Source organism: Strix uralensis, chromosome Z, assembly GCF_047716275.1.
Source record: "Strix uralensis isolate ZFMK-TIS-50842 chromosome Z, bStrUra1, whole genome shotgun sequence".
In the NCBI taxonomy this organism is placed as follows: domain Eukaryota; kingdom Metazoa; phylum Chordata; class Aves; order Strigiformes; family Strigidae; genus Strix; species Strix uralensis.
In genome coordinates, this window is record NC_134012.1 from 85,469,285 (window position 1) to 85,496,966 (window position 27,682).

The 27,682-nt window shown below is 39.8% G+C and overlaps 1 protein-coding gene across 5 annotated transcripts in view; it reads right to left on the minus strand.

Moving 5' to 3' along the window:
- GHR (growth hormone receptor) overlaps positions 1-27,682 on the minus strand; it is a 131,249-nt gene that overhangs the window by 11,850 nt on the left and 91,717 nt on the right. For 4 of the 5 annotated variants that reach the window (XM_074855962.1, XM_074855958.1, XM_074855959.1 and 1 more), the window contains 2 exons: positions 3,494-3,623; positions 882-1,042 (listed from right to left, as the gene is read on the minus strand). In XM_074855962.1, coding sequence (XP_074712063.1) covers positions 882-1,042; positions 3,494-3,501 — 169 coding nt within the window. In that variant the 5' untranslated portion in view covers positions 3,502-3,623. Of the gene's footprint in view, positions 1-881; positions 1,043-3,493; positions 3,624-15,744; positions 15,764-27,682 lie in introns of those variants that run through there. The other variant, XM_074855961.1, reaches the window with a different exon arrangement.

Here is a 27,682-nt window from a genome sequence, read left to right on the forward strand (position 1 = left end):
CTACAAGTCTGGTAACAAGAAGGCACCCTGCCCTTGGTGGTAGACACGCTCTGTATAAATCTCACCTGAGTGACTAATAAAGAAGACTAAGAACGTATTACCTATTACGCTACTTTTCTCCATAGCAGCTTACAAAACACTGAGACATAAACAATTCTCCATTAAAATTCAGATTTAGAGTTCTCACTACAAATAAAAACAATAATTGGAGTAACATAGAAAGATAAATATTTAGTAACTAATACAGAAGTGCATTGAAAAACTATGGTATCTGAAAAATTCATCTAATTTTGCTCAGCTGAAGAAAAGAGAGCGTGGGTATTCTAGTCACTTGCAGGAATAAATTAATTGCATATACATACACCACTGCCCTGAACAAGCAATAACATCTGCAAAGTCCCAGACAGTCACAATTCATATTGCAATAAATATAAATTCTATCTTAGAAATGCTAAACAACCTGATTATGTGGATTAGTGTTGATTCAGTAACAAAAAACTGGTTCCAGAACTTTGTAGGATCAACATTTTAACATCATCCTTGTTCTCACTGAATAAGTGTATGTAGCATCCATTAGAAAGGGCTCAGAGTGACAGCAAAGGTAAGCTCATCTGCACACATTTGAGAGACCACTGGTATTCAGAAAGAGAAACCACACATTTGCTTTTATCCTTTCAGCTTTCTTCCAATGTGCACAAAATTTTCTGGTGTGGATCACATTACATATGTTACAAAACCAAATCCCTTCTTATATATATTTTTTAGAAACTAACCTTTCTGAAAGGGAAAATTTAAATACAGTATGAGTAATATGAAAGCTTATAGCATCACACTGATTGTGATATAAATACATAAAGGTAAAATGCATAATGGAAGCATACCTATTTCATCAACGCTGAAACATTTTTCATCAAATACTTCATCATTATTGGCAAGCTTAACACAATACGGTATCCAAATAGAGGTGTAGGATGTGTTGAAATAACAGCTATTTTCTCCTGCAGTGATATAATCAGGGCATTCTTTCCAGTCTTCATCATTCCTAGAATGACAACAAAAATGCAATATACATGAGAGAGAGATTTATAGATCTTGCAAAGTACAAATTATAGATGTTACAAGACACATTGTTCATAAGTCATAACTTTTATGGAAATGAGTAAACCATGCAAATATTGACTGTGATTTACAATCAAACCAAACCACTATCCAAGCAACCTGTATAAATGAGTTTAGGTTCTCATGTACTGTTAGTGGCATTTCTATGCTTTGGATGTTGCTTCCAAAAGAACAGTCAGAGGGCACATCTTGCTATGCTGGTAGCTGCTTATGACTACCAGCAACCACAAACTTAGGTAAATTTGATATGCATTTAAGCAAATGTTGTTCAGGCAAAGTTAAATTGCAGTAAGATGTCCATCTACATAATTAAGTCTGAAACGGTGAAAATCATTCTTTATGGCAGATTAATACTGCAACACCTGCACAGCCAAGGACAGGGGAATGTGTTGCCCTGGGGAGTTGAATTGGGAAGTAGGCATTGATTGTGCACACAGGAAAGTGCCCAAGGGTGGATACTCCAGGAGACCTGGAGCAAACCAACCCAGGACAGCAGGATGTGAACAAAGGGAAGAAAAATACAGCACTGTGAGTGAGGAAGGGCTAAATTCCCTCAGATACAGAACTTCTAAAACACATGCTTTGGAACTCCTAGCAAGAAACCTCTTATGTTTTTCTATTCTGATTTTGTTCAAAAATTCATAAATGTTCTTTGTAAATAAAAGAATTGCAGCAGGAAATATCACATTCCTTTCGTCCCTTAAAAAGGACAAACCAGCTGAGTTATAAAGAGTGGCATGAATTCTCAGACTGAGAAACACTGCTACTTGTGTAGGGTCATTTTTATACAGCCAAGCTGAAACTACACAGCATGTTCAAAACCAAAAAAGTCTTCACTTAAAGCAAAATGGGAATGACCAAATTGTTAGAAATAGTCTACAGGAAAAGTGACAGACATTTATTCAGTATTTTTGAAGTCACTTTAGAAAAACAAATCTCACAGCGAACAGATCTGCTGTTGCTGTTCTCGATACCCTCTCTCAGCCCAAATATAGACTGAACACAGATATTTTCAAAAATTACAGTTGTGGTTTGTTAAAAATATACTGTAAATGCCTTATTGAAGCTATACAGTAGGAGGATTAAGCTAAATCAATTACACCAAGTGTATCCTTCAATACTGGAGTGGGTGCTTAAGAAGTAAAAAGGCAGATGCTACCTAAATTGCATAAGAAGCATTTCTGCCACTAAGCACCAGTCTTGTGCTTAACTGATGAGACCAGACACTTTTCTAAAGGAAATGCTGTAGTACTGCCAGAGCCAGGACTTGATAAAGGTGTATGTGGTTTGATACTATGGCTTGTGTTAAGTATGAGACTGGGTTAGATGACTGAGTTCAGTCCCGAGCCTTAAATGTTGCTTGCACATTGAAACAAAAATATTTTTAATGTGGATGTTCAATTCACATCTTTTATTGCAGTATTCTGATTTCTAGGACAAAGATGAAGTATGTGATCTGCTCAATGTATGTGGCACTGCTTTATTGTAGAGTTCAATTAATTTTTAAAGTTTGTACTCTTGTGGTACATGCCACTGACAACTGCCAGCTAAACATTTACACTCAGGTAGTGGTTTTAACTTGGATTCCTATATTTCTGAGAGATCTCAGAAGAAGTAGGAAAGCCAGACTTGTCATTAGGCTTATGTTTCCAAGAAAATGTATGATAACCTGTAGAAAGTGTCTGTAGAAAAAAAAGGATGAAACTCAGTACATTAGATGGAACAGAAACTCACATCCTCCTATTCCAGTGAACAAAAGCCCTGTTTTCCTTAGACATTACTGGCAATGTCTTTCTCCTCTTTCAGGCTAATCATTGTTACAACCTGAAAATTACAAAAGCTTAAGTGGAATGTGAATTGGAATAGAACAGGGCTCAATGAAACATCATCTCCAGCCTCAGAGCAGCCTTTTCACCAGGACCTGCACATTCAGACTTTAATCTAGAAACTGATCAGTGGGAGCTTTATAAAACTTTAATAAAAATTTGAAAGGGGATTGTATCCAAACTCCACATCTGTGCACAGATATAACAAAACTCACAGTTGTAAGTTACGTTGATAACAAATAAACTGAAGTTACCTATTAAAAACTTTCCCAAGTCATACAGTGTTCAGTTTTGGATTCTGAAACCTGGACCTAAGTTTAATAAGAATGTGTTCTTATCTGCCAAGTAATGCTTGTTGCTGCAAATTGCTGAGTAATTAACAACAAATTTTGACATTGAAAAATATGCACTTAAACCACAGTTTTATGCCCTTAAACCAGTATGGCTCATATCATAGCAAAAAACTAACAGCAACAAGCTAACAGTCATAGCAAAATATATAACTTCTCTTTCTTTTACTCTTTCTTTTGTTCTTTCCATATTATTACCTTTTCATGTACAGTAGTTGTATTCTTCCTGGAGCAGTGAGGTTATAAAAATTTCCATCAGTCCAATAACATGAAAATGTCTCCAGTTCAGGTGATCTGCACTTGCTGATTTGTGGCCACCGTAAAAGGTCTGTCAGGAAAATGCCAGGGGACAGAAGGAGACACATTAAACAAATCCGTAAGCCAGACTAACATGCTGCTAAAATGAAACTCAGCATTTTAAATGAATAATTAACTTTTCTTTCAATTCCTTATGCACAATAAGGCAAGATTTAAATACTTCTTATGTGCATATATGTAGATGACTATACCTGTAGAAAGCTTAAATTTGAAAGATGGTCAAGCTCTCTTTTGTGCAGTGTAAAAGTGTTAGTATCACAGCCTGACACACAGCTGTAGTTGAATAGAATAGAATAGACTATTTCAGTAGGAAGGGACCTACAATGATCGTCTAGTCCAACTGCCTGACCAACTCAGGGCTGAACAAGTTAAAGCATGTTATTAAGGGCATTGTCCATATGCCTCTTAAACACTGACAGGCTTTGGACATTGACCACTTTTTTAGGAAGCCTGTTCCAGTGTGTGCTCACCCTCCCAGTAAAGAAATGCTTCCTGATGTCCAGTCTGAACCTCCCCTGGCACAGCTCTGATCCATTCCCACCTATCCTGTCACTGGAGTCCAGGGAGAACAGACCAGCACCTCCTCCCACTTCCCCTCCCCAGGAAGCTGTAGAGAGCAAGGAGGTCACCCCTCAGCCTCCTTTTCTCCAAACTAGACAAGCCCAGAGTCCTCAGCCACTCCTCACAGGACACGCCTTCCAGCCCTCCCACCAGCTTTGCTGCCCTCCTCTGGATGTATTCAAGGACCTGCACATCCTCCTTAAATTGTGAGGCCCAGAACTGCCCACAGCACTCAAGGTGAGGCCACGCCAATGCTGAATACAGCAGGATAATCACCGCTTTTGACCGGCTGGTTATACTGTGTTTGATTAGTTCAGTACAGATCTACCTGAATTAGCCCTGCACTTGCTTTAAAGAAAGTGTGGTACTGTAGAGCTCAGTATTAGACTAACCACAGCTTAGTATTTACCCAGCTGGGCAGTTGTGCAATGTGTCTACTCATTGGAGGAGCTACCTTGACCTGAGTTCAGGTTTGTGTATACAACATTGTGTAGATATAACCTTGCTCTAAGAGAGATAAGGACCGCCCTAAGCACATGCCTGTTCTGCCACATGCTGCCTCTATATTCATAATTTCTGTGCTTTGTCAAAACTGAAATGATGCAGGGCCATGAAATGACTGCTACAATTAGTCAGTCTCATCAACCCATGTGAGAAAAATAAAAGTTGTGGGTATGACTCACTACTTTCAAAGTAAGTACTTAACTTGTTCCTGATTTTTAAGGGTCTAATGCTAATGTTTCCTATTTGGCTTGGAAAGCTTTCCAGAGGGAGATCATATGCACATGGAACTGTCTACCTCTCTTCACTGACTACTGGGAAATACGATCATTTGTTTAAGAAAATTTGTCCATAAGGCACTTAAAATGTAGGTATTAGTCAGGTGCTTATGACTGGTGAAATGATCCCTGGCCAGGGAACGTCATGATGCTACTGGACTCTGTATGTGAAGTTCTTTGCAAATATTTTTGCAGTATCACACTGTGAATATCAGAATTTCAGACTAGAAATAAGGAAGGAATTTTTTACAGTGAGGGTGATGAAACACTGGAACAGGTTGCCCACAGAGGTGGTAGATGCCCCATCCCTGGAAACATTCAAGGCCAGGTTGGAGGGGGCTCTGAGCAACCTGATCTGGTTGAAGATGTCCCTGCTCATTGCAGGGGGTTGGACTAAATGACCTTTACAGGTCCCTTCCAACCCAAACCATTCTGTGATTCTATGATAATATTTGGTACAAAACATTTATACCTGAAGTTGTAAAAAGTATTAAGGTACAGACATTCCCATCCACCAGATGCTTCCTCCTGTGCATGAGGATTTTGTAGCCTTCCTGCATGTTGACTCCTTTATTTACAACTCAGACAGACACAGCCACTCAATGCCAAGGAAATTTGTATTTCTTGGGCTTAATGGTTCAAACCGTGTGTTTTATATTATGCACTGCCAAGCATCCACATCACGCAGTAACTAACACATGAATATTATGATTTTCTGTTTTGCTCATCCCGTATCATTGCCTCATTTCACATGCTGGACATTGAACAAGGCCTGAACATATATATGTAAATAAGAGATTTTGTAAGTTGGGTGGCTTACATTCCCTACGGCGCTCACCCCATGCCCCCCAAGCATTCTTCTTGCTAACCTAAAATAACTTATGTTTGATTGGAAAGACTTAAACAGAAAGCGCTTTTTTCTCTTTCTTAGTCAGCATGTTCCATTTCACTGAACTTAAATAAATTTCTTTTTAAAATTGAAATAAATTTTGAAATGAAGTGTTGCAGCAAATGAAAAAAATCACACTGTTCTCTTCAGAAAATATTGAAGCAAAACATTCTGACTATTGGCCCTGACTTTGTTTGGTATGGTATTCAGTATTTGACAGCTTTGGCCTAAATCCCAAAATACTTTTGATTTTGAGCTTTTACACCCTTTTACATCATTCATCAAACAATTCTCATGTGGTAGAGATTTTTGTTAAAAACAGCACATAATCATGAAATTCCAAACTGTCATAACATAGATCCAGAATAAAAGATTCAAGAACAGTATTATATTTATAACTTTTTAAATGTATGAATGTTCCAGCTTTCAAACTTGAACCTCCTTTTCTATTTAATTGGAAATCAAATAATTGTTTAAAAACAAAACAAAGAAAAATAAATGAAATTTTGCTCCTTTACCTTTGTCCTGGTTTCAGCTGGAATAAAGTTAATTTTCTGCCCAGTAGTTGGTATAGTGCTGTGTTCTGGATTTAGGATGAGAATAATGTTGATAACACACTGATGTTTTAGTTGTTGCTGAGCAGTGCTTACACGAAGTCAAGGACTTTTCAGCTTTTCATGCTGTCCTGCCAGCAGAGGTTGGGAGCGCACAAAAAGCTGGGAAGGGACACAGCAAGGACAGCTGTCCCATATGAGCCAAAGGGATACTCCATACCTTATGACAGCACTCCCAGTATATAAACTGGGGGGAGTTGGTGGGGGGACACCATGGCTCAGCAATTGGCTGGGCATCGGTCAGCGGGTGGTGAAAATTGTATTGTGTATCACTTGTTTTGTATATTTTTTTATTATTTCTATTTTCCCTCCCTTTTCTGTCTTACTAAACTGTCTTTATCTCAACCCATGAATTTGTTTTTTTTTTTTTTTTTTTTCTGATTTTCTCCCCCATCCCACTAAGGGAAGGTCGGGGAGGGGGAGTGAGCGAGCAGCTGTGTGGTGCTTAATTGCTGGCTGGGGTTAAACCATGACAACTTCAAAGACATGAGTAAAATTGTCTCAGTTGCATAATACCTATAATCAACAAGACATGAGTCTCTCCCTTTTTCTATAAACAGATAGAGTGCAATGAAGTACATGTTACGGCTTTTCCCGTTTCTATCCTCAGCTACATATATCAAGAACAAATATAGCTTTTTTTACTGAAACAGGTTAAGAATTCAAGAAAATTATATACTGGAAAACCCTCCTAAATTAGAATATTTCTGTTGATGCTTGCACTGTATTTATAGTTAGAACATGCAATATTTAAAGCCCATGCAGACCATGTCCTCATCTCCAGGAGTAAATAAAGTCACACTGTCACTTCTTAATGTGATCAAATGAACTGAATGGAATCAAACTTCACTTACTTTTTGAGAGGTCCATCAGGATCTTAGATACAGATACAGATCTACAGATCTTAGATACAGATACAATGTACTAATAATGAATTCTGTTGAATTCACCAGCTTTATATACAAGCTAAATTAAGGACCATAAGATGTGCAAACTCTCCTAAGAAAATGGATCATAACAGAGCTAGAAGTAGCATCAGTAGCGCACCCCCTCCATCCGGGGAGGATTAGCAATGCACACAGAATACAGATTAAGACTTGGTCTCTAACACCCTATCTTCAGAGGAACGTATCCCTAAGATCCTACATTCTTTTCCTGTTCCTCATGACAGGGCTCTTAATTCTTTGTCTCACAGGTGTTCCTTCAACAGGCACAAGAATTTTTGAGCAGGGAGCAGTTTTGTTTGGGATTCATATACTATGGTTTATTTGTTTACATATATATATATATGTGTGTGGTGACCAGTTCGATTTGTAAGAAAAATTATCTTCTGATTGATTGTTTCCAGTTTCTGTGTGAAGTTTCCAGCCTTCAAAACCACAGGCTTTTGTGACTGACATGAGGAAAATGACATATTGACTTGTATAAGTCTTGGCACTCTTGGAGTAGATCTCCTGAGTTCCTTGTTTCCCACACAAGTCAATTATCAATGTTGTACAGGACCCTGTGTGAGCTCCATCTCCTGAACAAACTGTACCAGAATGTGACAAATGAACACAATAGCTCAGCTGAATGCATTTAGGCATAAAGGCAGCAGGGTACTGAAAGTAAAGGCTGTCAAACTGAGATTTTAAATAGACTAGAAAAGCAGAACAAAACATGGAAACACACTTGCTCTTTTCCTACCTGATCCAGTAAGTTCCAGTCAAATTGTCATGAATAAAACCATTTGCTTCATTCAAGATAATGGCTTGGCTGAATACGCAGATTCAACAGTAGAAAACATGGAAAAAAATGGTAAATCTGTGTCTTCCAGTGTGACTACTAAAAATTTGGTAGAAGAGTTCCTAGTCCTGCCCCTCGGTTTAGCTGAAGGTAAATGTTCAGCTGCCACAACTGTGCTGCAAAGAGTAAAATCTCTTCACATTCTGCTCTCACTATGTTATGACAACAGACTAGCCATGGTCTAAACTCTGGCTCAAACAGAAGAAACTGTGCCAAAACAGTAGCTAAAACAATAGCGTGGTTTATGGAAAAAAATCAGGAATGCAGATGTGCCATCTCTTCTGCTTACATTTGTTTGCGGGTAACCAGCCTGCAGTTTTCTATTTAGTGTAGTTTCAATGCCATATGTTCTTCTATCTTTAAAAAGAGAACATGGTACTGCAACTGCAGCTTACTGAAAGTTATATAGAGATGGACTTTAAAACAAAACAAATCCTAAAATTTGGATGGACTTTAAATAGGCTAAAAATAAAGATTAACTTTAAACCAAAAAAAAATCTAGAGGTGCCAGAAGGCTAATTCCTTTAGAGATTAAGTTTCCTTGGTTTTTTGCCTAAAAGTCCCTCTAATAAAATTTAAATTTAAAGGGAGTTAGGGTTAGGGTTACACCCTTTGAGTGTGGATGAGTAAGGAACAGGAGTTTATAACCGGGGTGTAACAAAATAGGTTATCATTATCTTCAGGAAAGTCCTACTGCCACCAGAGCTCTTAGTACTTCTGTGGGAACAACAGTGGAGCAGTACACAAGTTGTACAGAAATGTTCCTTACTAGTATGGGTATTTCACCTATGGGTAGGTGAAATAATAATGAGGATATGAATGATCCAAAAAAATCAAGCTAATCAAACACAATATTTAACAAGAAGATATATTTTTGCTGAACAAAAGGAAGTATTTCTGGTTGTAGTAATTTTAGAAGCTTTATGCAGAATTATCAGTTATCAGAATTTACGATACCTACCAAAATTAGGGCAAACTTAAACTTACAGAAGAATAACATGTTCCAATATGCAAATCAGTGATAGAAGAAACCTTATGCAACAGTATGTATCTTCCTATAATTCACTCTCAAAGCATACACAATGTGTCATTGCTAGAGCATAATAGAGAAAGATGGAAATGTAAACAGGGGCATTAACTAAATCTAAAATTGGAAACAGTTATGAAGACCTGGAATATTATTTACTATAGCTCAAATGTGTACATTGAAAGTGAATGCTCTATCAGTTAGGTTGTGCTTCTGAATCCACGAAACTCAACGAATGTTGGGCAACTTAATAAGGGAAGGCTGATTTCTCTGGTACCATGACATTCTGATTCATTCAAATTGCGCAGCAAAATAAACATTTGTTGTTGTTCAAATGATGATATTTCAAATAGGTACAGTCTAATACTAATAAATTGTCAGATATCACATATACAGAGAGTGGGATGTGGTAAGTGGAGACAACAAAGTCACTTCCTTGTCAGGCTGCTTGCTAGTTTGACTCAGCCTTTGTCCTAGGTACAACCTGTCCATGAAGGGCCAACAGTAAAGTTCTGGAACAACTTTCTGGGGAAAAGAAGACATTTTCTTTCATACCAGTAATAGATAAGATGCTTTTGCATAAACTACTCAACAGAAACAAAGCAAAGTTTAATAAGTAAGATGCTATATTGCAGTGAAAACTGAAGAGAAATGCTGCGTAAGAGAATATTTTGTCCATGGAGTAAGTCTAAATATTGTAATACCTCCTGATAAGTACAGGTGTTTTGCTGAGGAACATGAAAGAGGAATATGTTCTCACTTCTGCATTGAAGACTGCTTTGAGCAGGAATCTGTAGGCATCCCTGCATAACAGATGGCGGGTGTGCACAGTGTTTTGGGGAATGCCAGAAGGATCTTTTAGCAAGTTTGCAACATAATCAACGACCAAAACCATAAAAAAACAATCCTGGAGCTTGGTAACACCGCATGAAGAGGCAATGGCTTTTCACTTAAATTGTTCGCTCTTCACTTTCAGATTGTTCTCTTCCAGAACAAATTTATTCCTTTTTATGTCAAGTGAGATTGATATAGTTAAAATAATAAAAGCCTTGCAGAAGCAGAGCTTTTCCACAGCATCAAAGTCCAATGGCTGTGCTGGTTTTGCACACTTTCTGTGCTACTGAGCATCCACAGAACAGAAACTGATGTAGCTTACTGATGTGGTGTCCATAATAGTACACACAAAAATTAAGTAAATAAAGCTCAGGACTGGGGGAAAAACAATCATGCAGCATTACTCAGTACTACTGCCCGTGAAACAGTACAAGGAGGAGTGAGACATGTGCCATATTCCATGGTCTTGGGCTTGTGCTTTCCAAATCATGCCCTCCCATGTGCAGTGGTAGAATAACATGACTTCTGTTACAGGCAAGCTGTATCAACTGGCCTGCCTACATATGTATATAACACATAAAGGGAAGCAGAGCTGAAGGTCACAGTGTTTTTAAATGAAAGGCAGTAACGTAACAAACACATTTCTAATTATCTATTAATTGCTTATATAGTTGTAACTCAAAGTGAAATTACATTTTCAAGAAAGTATGTATAAAAATAATAATGAATAATGCTTTATCTGTTATGACCATTGCTGTAGATGTTCAGTATTGAATAACATCATGTGTTAGGGCATATGAGGAAATATGGAAGTACAAATGAAGTCCCGTGGACAAACAGTATGTGCAATAAGCAAACATCACAAAAGGTCTTCCATGTCTTTCTCAAAGGAAACAAATTCTACAGTACTGACAAAAGTCTCCAACATCCTTCTTTCTCCTGCACACATGCTAGCAATCTCCAGTCTCAAGTCCCATTCAAAGTTAACAGCTGTCTAAAAGCAAACCTATTGCTCACCCTCATGCAGCATAATAAAGCCACCACGCAGGGGTGAAGGGATGTCCTATCTGAGACACAGCCCCTCCGAAGCTGTCAGCTTCCCACCAGAGGTGGGTGTTCAGAAACAGGACCAACTTTTTTCCAGAAAGATAAGATGAAGTATAATCTGGCATCCCCAAACTGGGCTCCAAGCTGACACTCATCTCCCCAAACCCTAAGAGGAAAATACTCAAAAGTTTCTGGGGATTTAGACTGTTAGGTGTGAATGTAGGTTAAGAACTGCAACTTTACAACTACCTTAATGGAAAAGTCACGCTAGGGCACATCGTGATGGTCCTGACTAAATCTGACAACTTATCTGTCTTGTTTTAACATTAGCTCATTTCCTATAAAGAAGAAGCTGTGCAGAGGGGGTACTTCATCAGCGCTGGAGTGAGTACTCACACAGGACAGTCATGCTTCGGTCTGGCCGGGGAACAAGATGGGACCAAGCCTCCAGCACCAGAGCCAGGCAAAGGCGGCGGGGACAAGTGGAGTGAGTGCATTGCTGTGCCAGGTGACAGCGAACAGCTGCACACCAGCATCAGGAAAACAAACAACAGAAGTGCTAACGTGAGAACAAAATGGGGAGTGTTTTTACAAAGGAAAAGTTACAGCACAGCTAACATCTGCAGGGGGAGTGGACAAAGGGAGCAAAAGCAGGGAGCACAAGATAAAGAAGGACAGAGACACAGGAGAAAAAAAGGATGAGAAAAGAAGATGACATGTTTGGAAAGAAAAGCGCAAGAGGACACATAAGTGTGTATGAGAGGAAGACAGAAAAGGGTAGCAAAAGACTTGAGGTGAAGGCAGAAGAAACATAATATTGACAAACTATAAATGAAACATGGGAGCTGATGCAAACTTGCAGTCACACTGTCACTCAGTTTAAATACTGAAGATGACAATTTCTTGGTCCAGCACATACATATCCTGATAATGTAGAGAAGAAATTGCATGTATCTGGGATCACCCAAACCAGATACTGAAGTAAGAGACTGAAGGAGAAAGCAGGTGGCTGTAAGGACAGCGTGAAAAGAAAAAAGCAAGCACTGATGCAATGCACCTCTGTTTAAGGACACCTGCAGAATAATGACAACCCAACAGAAAGACTGAGGTCTTCTTCACAAATCTAACAAGGTTTAAACCATGAGGTCCACTGTAATCAGTGCTCCATAAAAGCAGGCCTATGAATTTGCCAGGTTTCGTTAGAGAGATGCAGCTGTGTATTGTCAATTACCAATGACACTATGTCCCAAACTCTGTATTTCATCATTGAAACAGTGCTGGTTATGCACAAATGCATCCTGATGTTTCATGTTATTTATTCCCTCTCCACACCCTCATTACATTTGAATGAAGTAACTCACAAAGATATTAGCCCTCAATCTGGCCTTGTTCTTGACATTCAGTCCTTTTAATTCATGCTGCTTTTGGGAGACATGAGTCAAGCTGTAAATTCTCGTACTTCCCATTGCTGAACTTTCAAGCTACTTCTGGCTTCTGAAGATTTTAACCATTCTTCAAAATAATGACTTTCTAATTTATGTGCAATAACACTTTCATACATGACAGAAGAATTCTGCCTCATAATCTACAGAGATTTTCATAGAGTACAAATCATCAATCTTCATCTGGAATTTGAAGTAGTAGAATTTGGTGTGGTTTTTAGTTAAGTGAAGTAAGTGAAGGAAAAATGTCAGTTTTATCCACAGAACAATGATCTGAATGTCTTTGAAGGAAACTCCCAAAAGTCAGCAGCAGTCTTTTCTTCAGTTCAGAGGGAAGTTCCCTGTTACAGTCACCATATATCAATATAAAAACTAAGGAGACAAAAAACGTTCAGAGGCTGTTACTAGGATTATTTGTTACCTTCCACACCTAGAGTGAAACTCCAAGGGACATTACTGACCTGTCATTTAGAGGTTCCTCTGCTACATGATCTACCTCACACAACCAGGGCACGTGCACCAAACAAAGGTTGAGCCCTGAAAGCAATCCAAGGAGTTACCTCCTGTACTCTGATCAGTGACAGTGATGAGTGAAAACTATATACGGCTTTGAAAACCTGAAGATTGAAAGTCATGCTGATTCTTCACAATTCTTCATGATGAGAACCACCCAGTTTCATCTTTACAGAGACTGTGAAGTATGCAGGGGCTTATATGGTATTTTCACTCTTTTTGCACATCTGGACCATAATATCTTTTCTTGGGTCCCAAAGAAGGCTGAATTGATTTGAGTGTTTTAGAACATTCTGGCATGCAGCACTTCTCCTGTGCTTTTTAGAGTGTCTATTTGATTACTGTAGCCAGGATGTTTGCTCGCTCAGTAACTCAGAGCTTTATGATTGCAATGAATCATGAACTATGAGTTAGCAGCTTCAAAGAAGATCCAGTGAAATTTTAAAAACAAACTAGAGAAGAATATAAGTATTGTTTTCCATCCATTCTCAAACTTAGCAAGAACCTGAGTCTTTGCAGTTTTGCAGTGTCCCTGTAAAAGCATCTTTTCTAGTGAGTTTCAAAAGGAAAATGACTGTGACAACAGTTCTGTCCCCCACTTAAGTAGAGTTCTTGTAGACCTATCAGGATTGTCCTTTTAATAGTATTTATAAAGCAACAATCTCCACTCTTCATTGTCAGAAATGAAGCTAATATTGTGATTATCATGTAAGAATCCTTCTAATCTAGAAACTACTTTTCTTTGGAAAAAACAACCAACCAACCAGAGTACCAAGTTCTTAAGGCCATGACTTACACACAAGCTTTGGATCCCAGCTGGACTCTTGCACACGAAAGGAAATGTATGTGACACATTTAAAGTTACAAACAGGGAGTATCTGATATTCTTCCCAAAATGGAAAAGTTGCTGAGCTGGATACATTTTAACTTACTCTGAAATTTGGTATGATGTAAATACCAAAGGAGAGAGAAATCACACCAATGATAGTAGACTGACGGAATTAAGTTACCAGCAGAAAAACACCCCCCTCAAAGTATTGGCAATTCAGCACTAGGATAAACAAAGCACTAGAGAACATGCAAACAGGGAACACTCATGACTCAGAAGAGAGTTGAGTTTAACAGAATACATATTTTCCTTCAGCTTTTATTTCTGTGATCTGGCTATAAGCCTAAAGGAATCTTCTGATCATCTGTATGGTGCTGAGTGGCCTGAAGTAAGCCTCCAGACTCATCTTTATTTTACTATTGCAGAGGAGATTTAGGCAAAACAATCATATCCAAAAGAACAGTGGACATATTTATAAAGAAAGTATCTTTTTTTTTTTTTTTTTTTTTTTTTTTTTTTTCCTGACAGACTGCCAAAAGTGATTTAAGTTTTATGTATCCTCTGCTGAACTTGACTTTCTCTAACACCTGTTCCCTCTTTGTGAGAACCCAGTGCTGTCAGTCTTGGGCTTCAGAGCTTAGAGAAGAGTCAAAGACAGAGTTGTGGGGGCTTTTCTTCTCAGTACTTGAAATAAAGCCTCCAGAGATATATTGAAGTTTGATCACTATTAAAAAATAGGCCTTTCTCACTTGGCTTGTTTCTCATCTTCCTCCAATGTCTTTCCATAAACTAGTCTTTTCAAATAACCATAGCCCTGATTTTTTAAATTTTAAAACACAGCCATTTCCTGACTGGACAAAACAGACCAAACATTCAAGTTAACTAAACACCAACCTAGGTCTCTAGAATTACTGTTATATTAGCCTTCAGCATGCCTAAGACTCCATTTATGACAAAAGCATGGACTTTAAGGATACTATGCCAAGAAGGGGCTCATTCTTCTGACATTCATGCAGAAGCAATATAGTCTTCATGGTTTATATAGATTAACAAAAAGGCTAATAGGCACTGTCAATAGGGGTATGCCTAACGATTCTTTAAAACAATAAAAGAAACACAGGTTAGTCAAAAAATGCTCTTACACACCATCTATAATAGTACTTCCTTCTCCTCTAGGAGCTTTCTAATTTGCACTTAAAGTCAGCAGGTTCTGGACACAAAATACATTAAGAGCTTTGTACATGCCCTCATTCAAGCTATCATTCAAACAATATCACATATAATTTCCCTAAAATTATTGTAACATATGCATTTCTCCGCTTTTTGCAGTGGGAAAATGGGGGGAGAAGGGAGGTTTGTTACATGAACCTCAGCTGGGCTTAGAATGTGGGAAGAAAGAACAGTTGCCAAAGCCAAAATGATTACTCAGAAAATCCTGGCACCAACTTGCTTTAGTGTGTCAGACACTGCATTGCCAGTCAGTTAGGAATCTCCATTTACATTCAGGTTTCTAAATGCAGGTATTAATCACTGATATATGTGCTATAGATTGACACTAAGTATTACTATGAGATACATGTTTCCTGCTCTGGAGACTCTGTAGCTTTGGAAAGCCTGAAGGCAGGTAGATGCAGAACTCATCTCCCACAGCGATTGTGCGCCACCTCACTTCTGGCCCAACTTTCCTTGTTCTCTTCCTTTTTCTCTCAGTATCCCTCTGCTATTCTGTAAGTGTCAACAAATGTACCATTTAAGCTGGCAGTCATTCTGTTGATTTTGCTCCAATGCCTTAGTAAGAAAATTAAGCTTACAACACCCCACAGATCACTTGCATGCATTTAGCCAGATTTCTGTATCTTGACTGTGGTCTCAGCAACTGTGATTCCATCTGCACCCCTGCACAGTAAGAGAAAGAGTTTGCTACTCAGACAGGTCTCAAGAATAAAGTTATAATCACACCACTTTCTCAGCAACAACCACAAGCTATAATTATACAAAATGACCAAAATTACATTTTTGGCACTGAGGCACATGGGATTAAGTGATTCATTCACCCCCTCTACAGGTGAGCAGAAACACATGATGAGTGCAAGATGGTTAGTCTTGTCTTCAAAATAACAAATAGAAACAGCTATCAGGATAATTCATGTGAGAACATCCCTGAGTGGTGATACTAAGTTTTACTCAAGGAAATTGTTCCACTTTGATGAAAAATTCCTCTCTAATCGGTGCTGGTTTTACTATGGTATGAATCAACATCAGCAAGTAAAATAGATTTATACAGTGTAAGAGAGAGACAAAACCAAGATCCAGTTTAGTTTTGGGTAGAAAGTCATTCTATGATTTCCTACTACATTTAATGTTGGCAGCCTTGTTTCACATCCCACGTGGTTCGCCAATTTTGCTCAGAATATTTGAATTTCTCTAAGAAATTGCCTCAGAATGTGTCTTCAAGGAGGTCTCATAGATGTTATCATGTTGCCACACAGTCAGAGGTCTTTTGCATTAGTCCTGGTAGGTGCAAATGCAGTGGACCTCAATAAAGAAGGATGCTATCTTCTTTTTCAACAGGAAGACTTTGATAGCAACATTTTCCAAATTTTTAAAGGGTAGAATTTTACCAATCTACAATAAGCATATGTTCATTCTTATCATACAATTTCTAAAGGATCTTTGAATCTTCCTGCATTTTTGAAAACCAGGTTCTCACCATCATACTATGTGTGGCATTTCCATGGTTCACACTGTTAGATCCTAATCCCTATGGACACATATCAATGGTAATTTTTTTTATTACTCACAGAAGTCCGACACACTCTCAGCAGTAATACACAGAAACTGTTTGCGAGATTTTCCTAGTTGTGATTGTTTTAAAATAAAAAGGTCTCTTAAATTTGAAATGTTATGGATATGTTATAAGGATATTTACAAGGATATATTGATACAATTTAAGAAAAGAGAGACTGAATGGTAAGACTAGAATTAGAAAACATTAGGACAAAAAGTAAATGTAAACATCTGATTATAGCAGCTAATGTGTAATGTCATTATGTGAAAGAAAATGAAAGGAAAACTAACTAGCTTTGGCTCATTGTCAGTAATGTATTTAAATAAAACAAAATCTGCTGAAATGAAACACAAATTACATGTTTGATCAGATTTTAAGGATTAAGTAATATCTGAAGAGGGAAAAACTAATGTTTATGATGACTGACCTAGCATATCTCCCACAGTATACTATTTCTTGACTGCAATTCTAATTGGGTTCAGAAATTCTTAATTATTCCCATTCTTTCACCATACAGACACCTGCTTTTGTTACAGCAAGAAGAGTGACCTTGTGAAATGTCACCCTTTTACTTAGATCTAATTTTTGATTATACACTAAATCATACTGTCTCCGTTTATTTAAGCAAACACTAAATCTTTATGGTCCTGCAGGGCCAGTGCAAGTTTGGAAAGGTGAGATGAATTATATATTATGGCCTGTGTTTCAACAGAATTTGTCAAAGATGGTTGCAGAATCTTCACCTTGAGATTTATAGTGCTGAACCCCTCAACTAACCTTTAAATATCTGTCACTTCAGATGTTACATTGAGCTACAAGCAGCCCAGAATAAGTAGGTAGAAAAAGACAGAGGAAAAAAAGAGGAAAAAAAATGCACACAGAGAGAAGAAAAAATGCCAAAGCCATGAACTATAAATCCTTACAGCACCTATACTTGGAAGCTGCTTCTTTTTAAATGCATGCTATAGAAAGCAACTGCTGAACAGATACTAAAAATGAACCTAAATTTTGAGACTCTCTGTATCCCAAAGAGCTGTATGTGCAATGAGAGGTTTGGTTTTGCCTGACCGGAGGCTGGAACTGCATGTCCACGCACGAGATGGGTGTTTGGCTTCCCACACAGGTGGGGAGAGCCACCCTGTCCCCCCCACTTTGGACAGATGTTGCCTGCCCCTGGACACCCCGCTGTAGCCTTGGGCAGCAGTTACTCCTGTCTCACACCCCACAGAGCAGCAGAGCAGTGTGAGGGGACGCTTCTGAGCCAGTGGGGAATGGGTGCTCGATGCCAAGCTGATCTCAAGGGTAGGAGATTCAAAGCCATTTCCAAATCTGGACAGTGAGAGACAGCCTCACACAGGCTTGTCGGCACAAGGGAGGCCAGTGCTCCCTGCTGCCTTACTTGGTGAAATGAACACTTGGCTGAGTGTTTGACTGATCGTCAGAGAGGCCATAAGCTAAAGCAGGAGATTGGCTAAATAATTCTACATAAGAAGATAAGAAGGTAAGATTTCAGTTACATACACCTGCCTATGAACAGAAAGCCATGTGCAAATATACACATGTGGTTATTCAGCTGGATTAAGTGACACCAATTCTTCTGTATTACAGCCACGAGTAATATTTATTCTGGTTTTCCAAAAAGTCAGAAAGTATAAAACCTGCACAAATTGGTGTTTGCCTTAAGAACCAGCCTAGGCTCACACACAAGCTGAACAGATGTAAAAATCCTCATCTGAAGCAAACACTGTTTCTTTCAGAAGATTCAATCTTTGTTATTCTGGGTAGCTACAAAATAATTTTTAAATGAAAACAGATAAAAAGAAAGAGGTAAATCTTTCTGTAGAAGGTTGAATTCAAGAAACACAACAGAAAGGCACAAGCTACAGCAGAAGATTGGATCTCAAAAAGCTCACAACAGAGAAAAAAGACTAGATGGTAAAAGCAAACAAACAGTCTGTAGAGCATGTTGCAACATTTCAGACCTACTTGCACTTACTGGCATGTCTAAGAGGTGAACTCATCAATAAGAGCCCATAACGTTTGCTCTTCATCATTGATTTTGAGGCCAGAACAACCAAGAGTCAGACAGGTTTACATCAGCCATTAACGTTGAATCTTGCAGATTGTGGAACACATGGCTTTGTCTCCTAAAACACTGAAGTAAAGACTCTACCAAAAGAACAACACTATTTCTACTAAAAAGCCCTTCCTCAGCAGGCGTTCATTAGCGCTGAATGCTGGTCACAGTGCTGGACTAGCCTCAGGAAATCTGAGCTCAGCACTCCAAGCCTGGATGCTTATTTGCATCTCTAGAGACAAATTCTTCTTCAGCTTGCAATCCTGCTGGCATGAGTGAGGCAAGTGTTACAGGGTTTGCCTCATGGCCTGCAAAGCTGAGTTGGAAGTCTCTGAGCAAGACCCCTCCTGTGACTTCCAGCACCCTCCCTTTATAGCTGGGCTAAAAGTAACGCTAGGACAGGGACTTATGCTTTGGAAAAAATCAATATGCCTAGAGAGGCTATCTTGATTGCTTTCGCCTACTCTGAAACACTCAGCACTGCGCTGGATATAAAGATCTCCAGTGGGAATATGCAAACTGCACAGGGACCATTTAAGGCTCAAATCAGCACTGAAATCTGCAAAGTTTTGTGTTTATGGCAAACTTCAGTGTTTCTGTCACCTTGTTTATGTCAGTGACCAAGACAACACTATACTGAATGACATGAGCCATCATATTCTGATGGTTACTCCAGAAATAAAATGCAAACAACTTCTGCTAAGCCTGGTATTCTGCTATGCCATGGTATTAGGATGTAAGATTAGCCACTACATGTAGACCTAGCACAGCACAGAATCAGGCCCAAGACAATAAAAATTCAAATAATACTATTTTAATTTCAATACACTAATGGTCCTTTAACTTATAATATTTAAGCTCACCCTTCTTCCCTGAGATAGAAGACTAATATAATAAACAAGAGGGGCTGCCACAGAGACAGAGGCCCCACAGGTGACACAGAAAATTCCCTCTGTATTTTACAACTTCTCTCTCCACTCTTTCTCACCAGTCAGCCAAGAGATGCTATGGCTTCAGGGCTTGCAGAAGAGAGATGTGCAGACATACTCTTCATATGCTTAGTCTTGGTGAAAGCCTCCAGATGTTAAGAGAAACAGCAACAGTTGTGAGAAAGGAGGACAAGGTGTTGGGACCAGTGCTGTTTAACATCTTTGTTGGCGACATGGACAGTGGGATTGAATGCACCCTCAGCAAGTTTGCTGACGACACCAAGCTGTGTGGTACGCTTGACATGCTGGAGGTAAGGGATGTGCCATCCAGAGGCACCTGGACAGGCTGGAGAGGAGGGCCTGTGCAAACCTCATGAAGTTCAACAAGGCAAAGTGCAAGGTCCTGCACATGGGTTGGGGCAATCCCAAGCACAGATCAGGCTGGACGATGAGTGGATTGAGAGCAGCCCTGCAGAGAAGGACTTGGGAGTAGTAGTGGATGGAAAACTGAGTATGAGCCAGCAATGTGCGCCCACAGCCCAGAAAGCCAACCACATCCTGGGCGGCATCAAGAGAAGTGTGGCCAGCAGGTTGAGGGAGGTGATTCTGCCCCTCTTCTCTGCTCTAGTGAGACCCCACCCGGAGTGCTGGTCCAGCTCTGGGGCCCCCAGTGTAAGAAGGACATGGACCTGCTCGAGCAGGTCCAGAGGAGACCATGAAGATGATCAGGGGGCTGGAGCACCTCCCCTGTGAGGACAGGCTGAGAGAGTTGGGGGTGTTCAGCCTGGAGAAGAGAAGGCTCTGGGGAGACCTTAGAGTGGCCTTCCAGTACTTAAAGGGGGGTACAGGAAAGACGGGGAGGGACTCTATCATGGAGTGTAGAGATAGGATGAGGGGCAATGGTTTTAAACTGAAAGAGGGTAGATTTAGATTCGATATAAGGACGAAATTCTTTACAGTGAGAGTGGTGAGACACTGGCACAGGTTGCCCAGAGAAGCTGTGGCTGCCCCCTCCCTGGAAGTGTTCAAGGCCAGGTTGGACGGGGCTTTGAGCAACCTGGTCTAGTGGAAGGTGTCCCTGCCCATGGCAGAGGGATTGGAACAAAATGATCTTTAAGGTCCCTTCCAACCCAAACCATCCATTGATTCTACAATTCTATGACAACTGAGCTGAAAAAGGGTCACAATCCTGGTGACAGGAGCCACATTCCCCATGCTGCAGCACATGTGGCCAGCACTGGTTCTGCAAGGGACTCCTGAGTAGACACTGCTGTTCTTGGGCAATGCAGACATAAAATTAATGGTGCGATTACAATCCACAGCTCACAAAGCCCTTCTTCACGCTTACAGGACCAGGAATGCATTTTGATACAACTGCTTGATGCAGTTGTAGTATTGTCAGGCTCCCAAGAGCCTCATTTACACTAACCTTGCCATTCCCTTGGTTGCCCATAAAAGATCTGATGCTATCAGGGATTTCCTTAAACATATGAAGAGGTAGCTAAGAAACCTAAACAGTAAATCAAATCATGTCCTAAAATAACAGATTTAAATTAAGCAGCAGAGACAGTATATGCAATAGCTACAGGTTGGATAATCTCTTTGTGGGTTCCCTGCTCGTATCAAAGCAAGGGAGTGCAGAGAATCTTTCTGTGCTGCAAACTGTTGTGTCTGATCTCTACAAACAAGCCTGGTATCTCTTCATCACAGCACAGTGTTGTGAAAACTTCCCCTACACTGAACACTTCCCATGGTGCTATGGACACGTGCCACTAGTGTTGCCTCAAAGCCTTCCTTGTTCTGGGTGGGCTCTACCACTTTTCTTCTCCCTGGACTACTTGGCATGCTTTCTGGGTGCAAAGACATGGATTCTTGCCTTCTAACTTCAAAGAGCTTAATTGATGCCCCTAAGGAAAGAGCTGAGGTGCTCTGTCTGATCTGCCATCTGAAGATACTGATCTGCCATCTGGAGATACTGATCTCTCCTACTTGACTGCAGTTCAGTCAACTCTTGCAGCAGGCACAGGGGCCATGCTACAGGAAGAAGGAGGCTGCTGGGCCACTTGCTCTCTCCTGCTCCAAGAGCTTGTATGACCAGGTAGTACGTTGGACCAGGGAAGGGAAGCAGCTGACAGCTAACACTGGGGAGAAAAAAAGGAGCATTTTTCAGCCAAATCAGTTCCTCAAACCAGCCTCCCATGTGACTGCAAAAAACCTTGTGCCAGCATGGGCAAGGCAGCAGTGAAGGTACGGGAACCAGCAGCCAGGCACAGATTGGGCCAATTCTTTCACTGGCAATGAAGCACTTATTTCAGAGAAAAAACAAAACAAAAAATGATCCTTGCTCCTTATGAGGTACCTAAAGCTGAGTGCCGGTGATCCTGCACAATTTAAAACTGATTGGGTCCACATGGCATGGAGTAAGAGGCTCAAGCAGAAAACCATTTGGTACCTTGTCTTGACATTGTGGTGTAAGTCCAGCAGCAGGAAAAAGCATAAAAGACAAAAGAAATCAGCTTGCATGGTTTGCACTTGCCACACATGGACTTATGAAGAGCAGTTTATATTCATTAAATGAACCTGAAATTTTGGCTAACATCTCTGTGTTGACAGTATAACCAGCTCCAGTAATTCTGGCTCCAACAAATCTGAGATACATATATATTAAAGAGGAATAAGCAAGCCAGTTTAGGAAATAACAATAGCATGAAGTTTTATACAAGCTTACTACCCAGCTTTGCTTTGTTTGAAATTTGAAAAACTGAAGGTAATTTTTTCACTCTTTCAATTTTTTAATTTTTTTAACTATAGTTAGTTCTACCAGGAAGAATAAACGGAAATGTCAAATTATCATTAAAAAGATTATTTTCAAAGTATAAATTATTCCAACAAAACCAGGAACCAAAGAACATGGGAAATACCCATGTACACCTTATTAAATTTCCAGGTTCATTTCTAGATGATTAAGCTTGAGGTAAGCATCCAAATTAAATCATAACATTTCAAAGGAGAAAAAAAAGAAAATTAAGGTAGTCAAGAGACTGCAGTTACAGCTGTAAAACAAAACTCAAAAACTTTAGCAATTTTTGGGACATTATCTTATCATAAGACAGAAAAACTGTTGGAAGACGGGATGAGTAGTGAGAGTAGAGTGAGTAGACAGTGTCCACATGATGGAACAGAGATATAAAATGGCAGAAACACGTTAAAATAAAATACATATCAGTAGCAAAGCTAACAATGCCATCTGCTAAGTCTTCCTCACACATCTCACTACAAAATCCAGTATTCAATTGCTTGATGCTTTGCTATAATTTATTAATTTGAGGTGACAATCTCAGTATCAGGCCCTGTCTTTTATAGAAATCTCCATCTGAAACAGTTAAGCTATTCCTAAACAGGTTAGAGAAAGTGGTTTGCTCATGTTAAGTACTCTGGTGTTCTTAATTTTGAAAATAGCTTTTTCAAATAGGGACGCAACATCATCTTGTGGAAATCTGCCCCAACTCCATTATGCACCATACTGAGGGCTTCACACTGTGCCTAAATTTGTACTGGCCCCTTGCACGGGGCATAATTTTATCACATGAGGTGCCGATAGACCTATTACTTTCATTAAAGTGACTGCTTATATAATGCTATTGTAGGTCATCATAGGTCTCAGTGTGTTGGTGAGGTGTTTGTGCTGTTATCTGAGCTGGGAAACCAAACCCAGGAATGATCCCTTTTGAGTCCTGAGGGCACAGAACAGGGTGGCACATGCTGGAAATTCCTATGACAGTGGCAAAATGCTGACAGATTAATCTACACCTCGCCCCCAAACATGCCTAGTATGTCTCACCAAACTATAAATCAAACATGTTTTTACAAGTTTTCTTCTTTTAGAAATCACTCAGCAAATATTTTGAGCTCAGTCAGGATCCTTTTTCTCATAAAAGTGCCAAGCCCTTTTCAAACCATGTTAACTGAGGAGCAGATTAAAGTATCAGTTGCTTAAACATCTAGAGGAGCAGCACTGCAAAGAAGGAGTATCTCTAATGCTGCCTTGAAGAAAGTAAGTCAAAGAGCCATTACCCATTATCACTGCAGAAAGCCTGTAAACTTTTTCCAAACTGCTGCTGTCATGTTTGACAGCAGTGGATTTACATGTTGAGGCTCTCTGTGCTCTGGTCTGCCCTTACCCAGTTGTACTGTGAGAGTGCTACCACGGAGTTAACCTCTGAGGATGAAACCACCATGCTGCAGAGGGCAGGAGTGTACATACGCATGCATACACACACACATACACATCTCGTTTTCCCCCCTTCAGCAGAGTTGGAAAGGACATTGATTTCCTATCCTAAACTGTTTTCAGACAAGGCTATTAAAAAAGCTAAAGAACAGTTTTTTAATCATTAAATAAGCAAGACTTTCCAGACTGAGAGAAGAGATAGCTTAGTAGGGAGAGCTACAAAACTAGAAAGAACAGAAGAGTGACCTGGGATTGATTATTCACTGTCTCTTGAAACTAAAAAAAAAAAAAAGGGGGAAGTAGTTAAAGCAACTACTTTATCCTGCTACCTGAAGTAGCAGGTTCAAAGGAACAAAAGGACACATTTCTTGACTCAACTTGTAGCTGAGTTGTGAAAGTCCTTATTATATGGCATTTAGGATCCTAAAATTTTATACATCTGTATGTTCAAAAGGACAACTGTCATCTTTACAGGAAAAAATATTCAAAGGTAATAAATATCAAGGCCCCACCTCTGGCTCCAAAGCCCTCCAAGACACTGGAGGGAGGCAGAATATTCAGTGCTTGCCCTGTTCTTCTGCTCTTCACTGTGCATTTGGTAAGGAACCAGTGAAGATGTAGGAGACAGGTTACAAGGCTAAAGGAATTTTAGGTCTTCCTTGGCACAGCTATTACTGTTTTACAATACTTCTGAAAAGAGAAGCCTGCAAGGAAGATAGACATGAGTATCAACCAATGGGGACTTAAAATATTTTTTCTTCTACAAAATAAATTAGACTTTATTTGATCAGTCAGCCCAGTTTTGTCATCCCTCGTCAGTAGCAACAAACTTAGAAGCTTTGCTATGTAACACAAACGTGATACAAACTCTCTCTTTTAGTCAAAAAATTCTGGGCAACCTCATGTCAGTTCACAGCTCTGTGACAAAAACTGCTATTCCATTTTACCGCTGCAAGGAAACCTAAGTTATGTATAATGTATATATGGAGAGCTCAGAAAGAGGAGTATGGCAAGGATAGCATGAAATTCTAGGTTTAGAAAGGTGTAAAGTCCTGTCCTCTTCTCTTGAACTCTACTCTGTCTCCGGTCTGTAAATGACACCTCTCAGGCTTGCTTACAAGTTACTATATAAGCACCAGTCTGGGAGTGTAGCAAAGCATGGGGTGGACTAAGCTATATCGCCTGTTTACTTACTCTTTTTTATAAAAGAAGGCAGAATGTTGTAGGGGAGTATATACCAAACTGTAAGGAAAGGTAGCTTAATAAAGCCTTTCAACATGTAGTCATTTAGCACCAGTAAGACTGATATTCCTGAACTTGTGAAAAAAACTCCTATTAATTTCTCAGTTACCAGAATGCATACAGGTTTTTAGTTTGCTCTGCAGGGAGGCAGCTGTGAAAAGCAACAGTGACTTGAAGAACTGAAGGAACAGAGTATTTCCTGAAATTTTGCCATGTGCTTATTTTGCTGCTGAGATTGTACCAGAGACAGATAGAAAAAGATTTATCTATTGCAGGTTATGGTCTTTCCCCCCCACTCCTCCTCGTAAATCCTGTGGAGCAGTTCATGCAGCATTCATTCTCTCTGTGACTTCTACACTACGTGTGAAGATAAGGCAGAGGATGCACAGCTTTTGGGATGCAGTCTCTGATGATATACCATGATCAGTTTGAGAGATGAATTGGAGTGCTCAGCAAAGGGAAGGGGCCATCATGGCTTGTATGTCTGTAAATTGTGAGGAGAGCCGAAAGCACCTGTCTTTTTCAAGCTCCAAAGAATCAAATGTGTGGTATTGTTTGTGAGCGATGTGTCATAGTGCGGCAGGGCCAAAGACATACTAGTAGGAAAATGTGATTAGTGCAATAAATCTAACCCGAGTGCACAATTAACTTTCATACATTTCAGTGGAAACTGAGCACACTTGGTGCCAGGCTCCTAGGAAGGCGATAGTCAAAAGCAATTGCTGGGATTTTTTAAGTTCAGTTTGCAAAAAGAGAATAACTAACATGCACATGATGGGAAGATCAGAGAATAAATTCCCTTTCATGCTGTTTCAGAGCACTGAGGATCTCAGACTTTATAACTTAACCTAGTGACAGAAATCCTTTGCACTTTCCATTTTCTCTTTTTTGTCTTTTCTCATCCCCTCTTCTGCTCCCTGAGCTCTTTGCTTCCACCAGTTAACTCCATGCCTCTTTCCTCAAGGTGCTTTCCCTCTACCCTTATTTTCCTTCCTTTTCTCTTTGATATCCCATACTTCTTGACTGCAGTTCTGAGTTGATTTTCAACATTGCCCCTGCTGAGTGAACATGGGAGTGTGCAAGGCACTGTTGCTGAATGCCCAGGAGAGCAGGCTGCTGCCGAGGGACAGACAGACACTGGCATGGCCCCAGGGCTCAGCTCTGCTTTCTGTTCAGGGCCAAAAGTTCCCAGCAAACCTCCTGAAGTGGGAGGGTGGAAACTGGCTAGTTCAGCTCAATTCAGGGATAAAAAACCCCAAGATTTATTAAGGGATCTACCTCGGCATCTTGAAGTAGTACAATTAGGGTGCATCCGACAATTGTGCTGCCTGCTCCACAGGGAACACTGAGATTTTGCTATCAAGACAACAGAAGTCACCTACCTAAAAAGTCAGAAAATACATTTTGGCAAACATTTGTGTGAATTCTCTTTTGCTATTTGAATTCCAGAAGGGCCCATGAGAACTACAACTCTGCTATGTGACCGTGAGCACTTACCCAAGCACGTTTAAAGATTGCAACAATAAACACATCACATGAACGTCACAAGTATTACAAATGAAAAGGTATCAAGTACCCAAAATACTGCAAAGCTCCCTCCAAGCTACTGCCACAGAAGCCTTGCCATCCTTTCTAAAAGCCTTATATAATGCAGCTGCTGCAGCATTTAGCCATTTGTTGCAGAGTTTTTAAATGGATTTACTTTTTGTCACAGGTGTCCTGGTGAGAAACCTCTTGTTGACACAGACAATGGCAATTTCTTCTAGGAAAACCATCTTTTAGTTCACGTCAAGGGTACATTGAATAGACATTAACATTTTAACAGCTTTTTAGAAAGCTGGCTTATACATTAAAAATGTCAGGATCAGAGTGACTCCTGAGCAATGTAAGTCCTATTGCTTCCACTAAAAAGACACAAATCCATTATGAAATGAACACAGGGTGGGACTGGCTCTACCATGCTTACCCATGCTGAACAAGTATACCTAGACAACTGCCCCATGGGACCCTTCTGCAAAATATAGTACAGGTCTGTTCAGATTAAATTGGGAGAAGAAATGTAATAAAACGTTCACTTTTTAGTACCTTAAAATGCTAATCTGTTGCTTCTAATGAGACCAAACTGGTGCACTTCTGGTGCAGTGCCTAGATGAATCTCAGTCACCAGCAGATTGATATTTTCTTTCTGTAGCTCTAGTGCACAGTGGTGCGCAGTGGAAAAAAGACGTATGCACATAGGGAGAAAATATGTAATAAACATGAGCCAACCTTCCTTTGCAACAACACTGCCTGGATGGGAAAGGCCTAATGGCTGGTGCTCCATAGCTGGCTTGGACATGCGCTTTGCTACTGAGATTTGCATCTCTTCAGTCTGAAACAGTAGATTGATAAGATGAAGAAATCCAGTTCTAATTCAGGCTCTGGCAGAAAGTAAGTTGTGGGCTTTCTGCAAGAAAGCAGGGCTTATGCAGCGCTTTTCTGT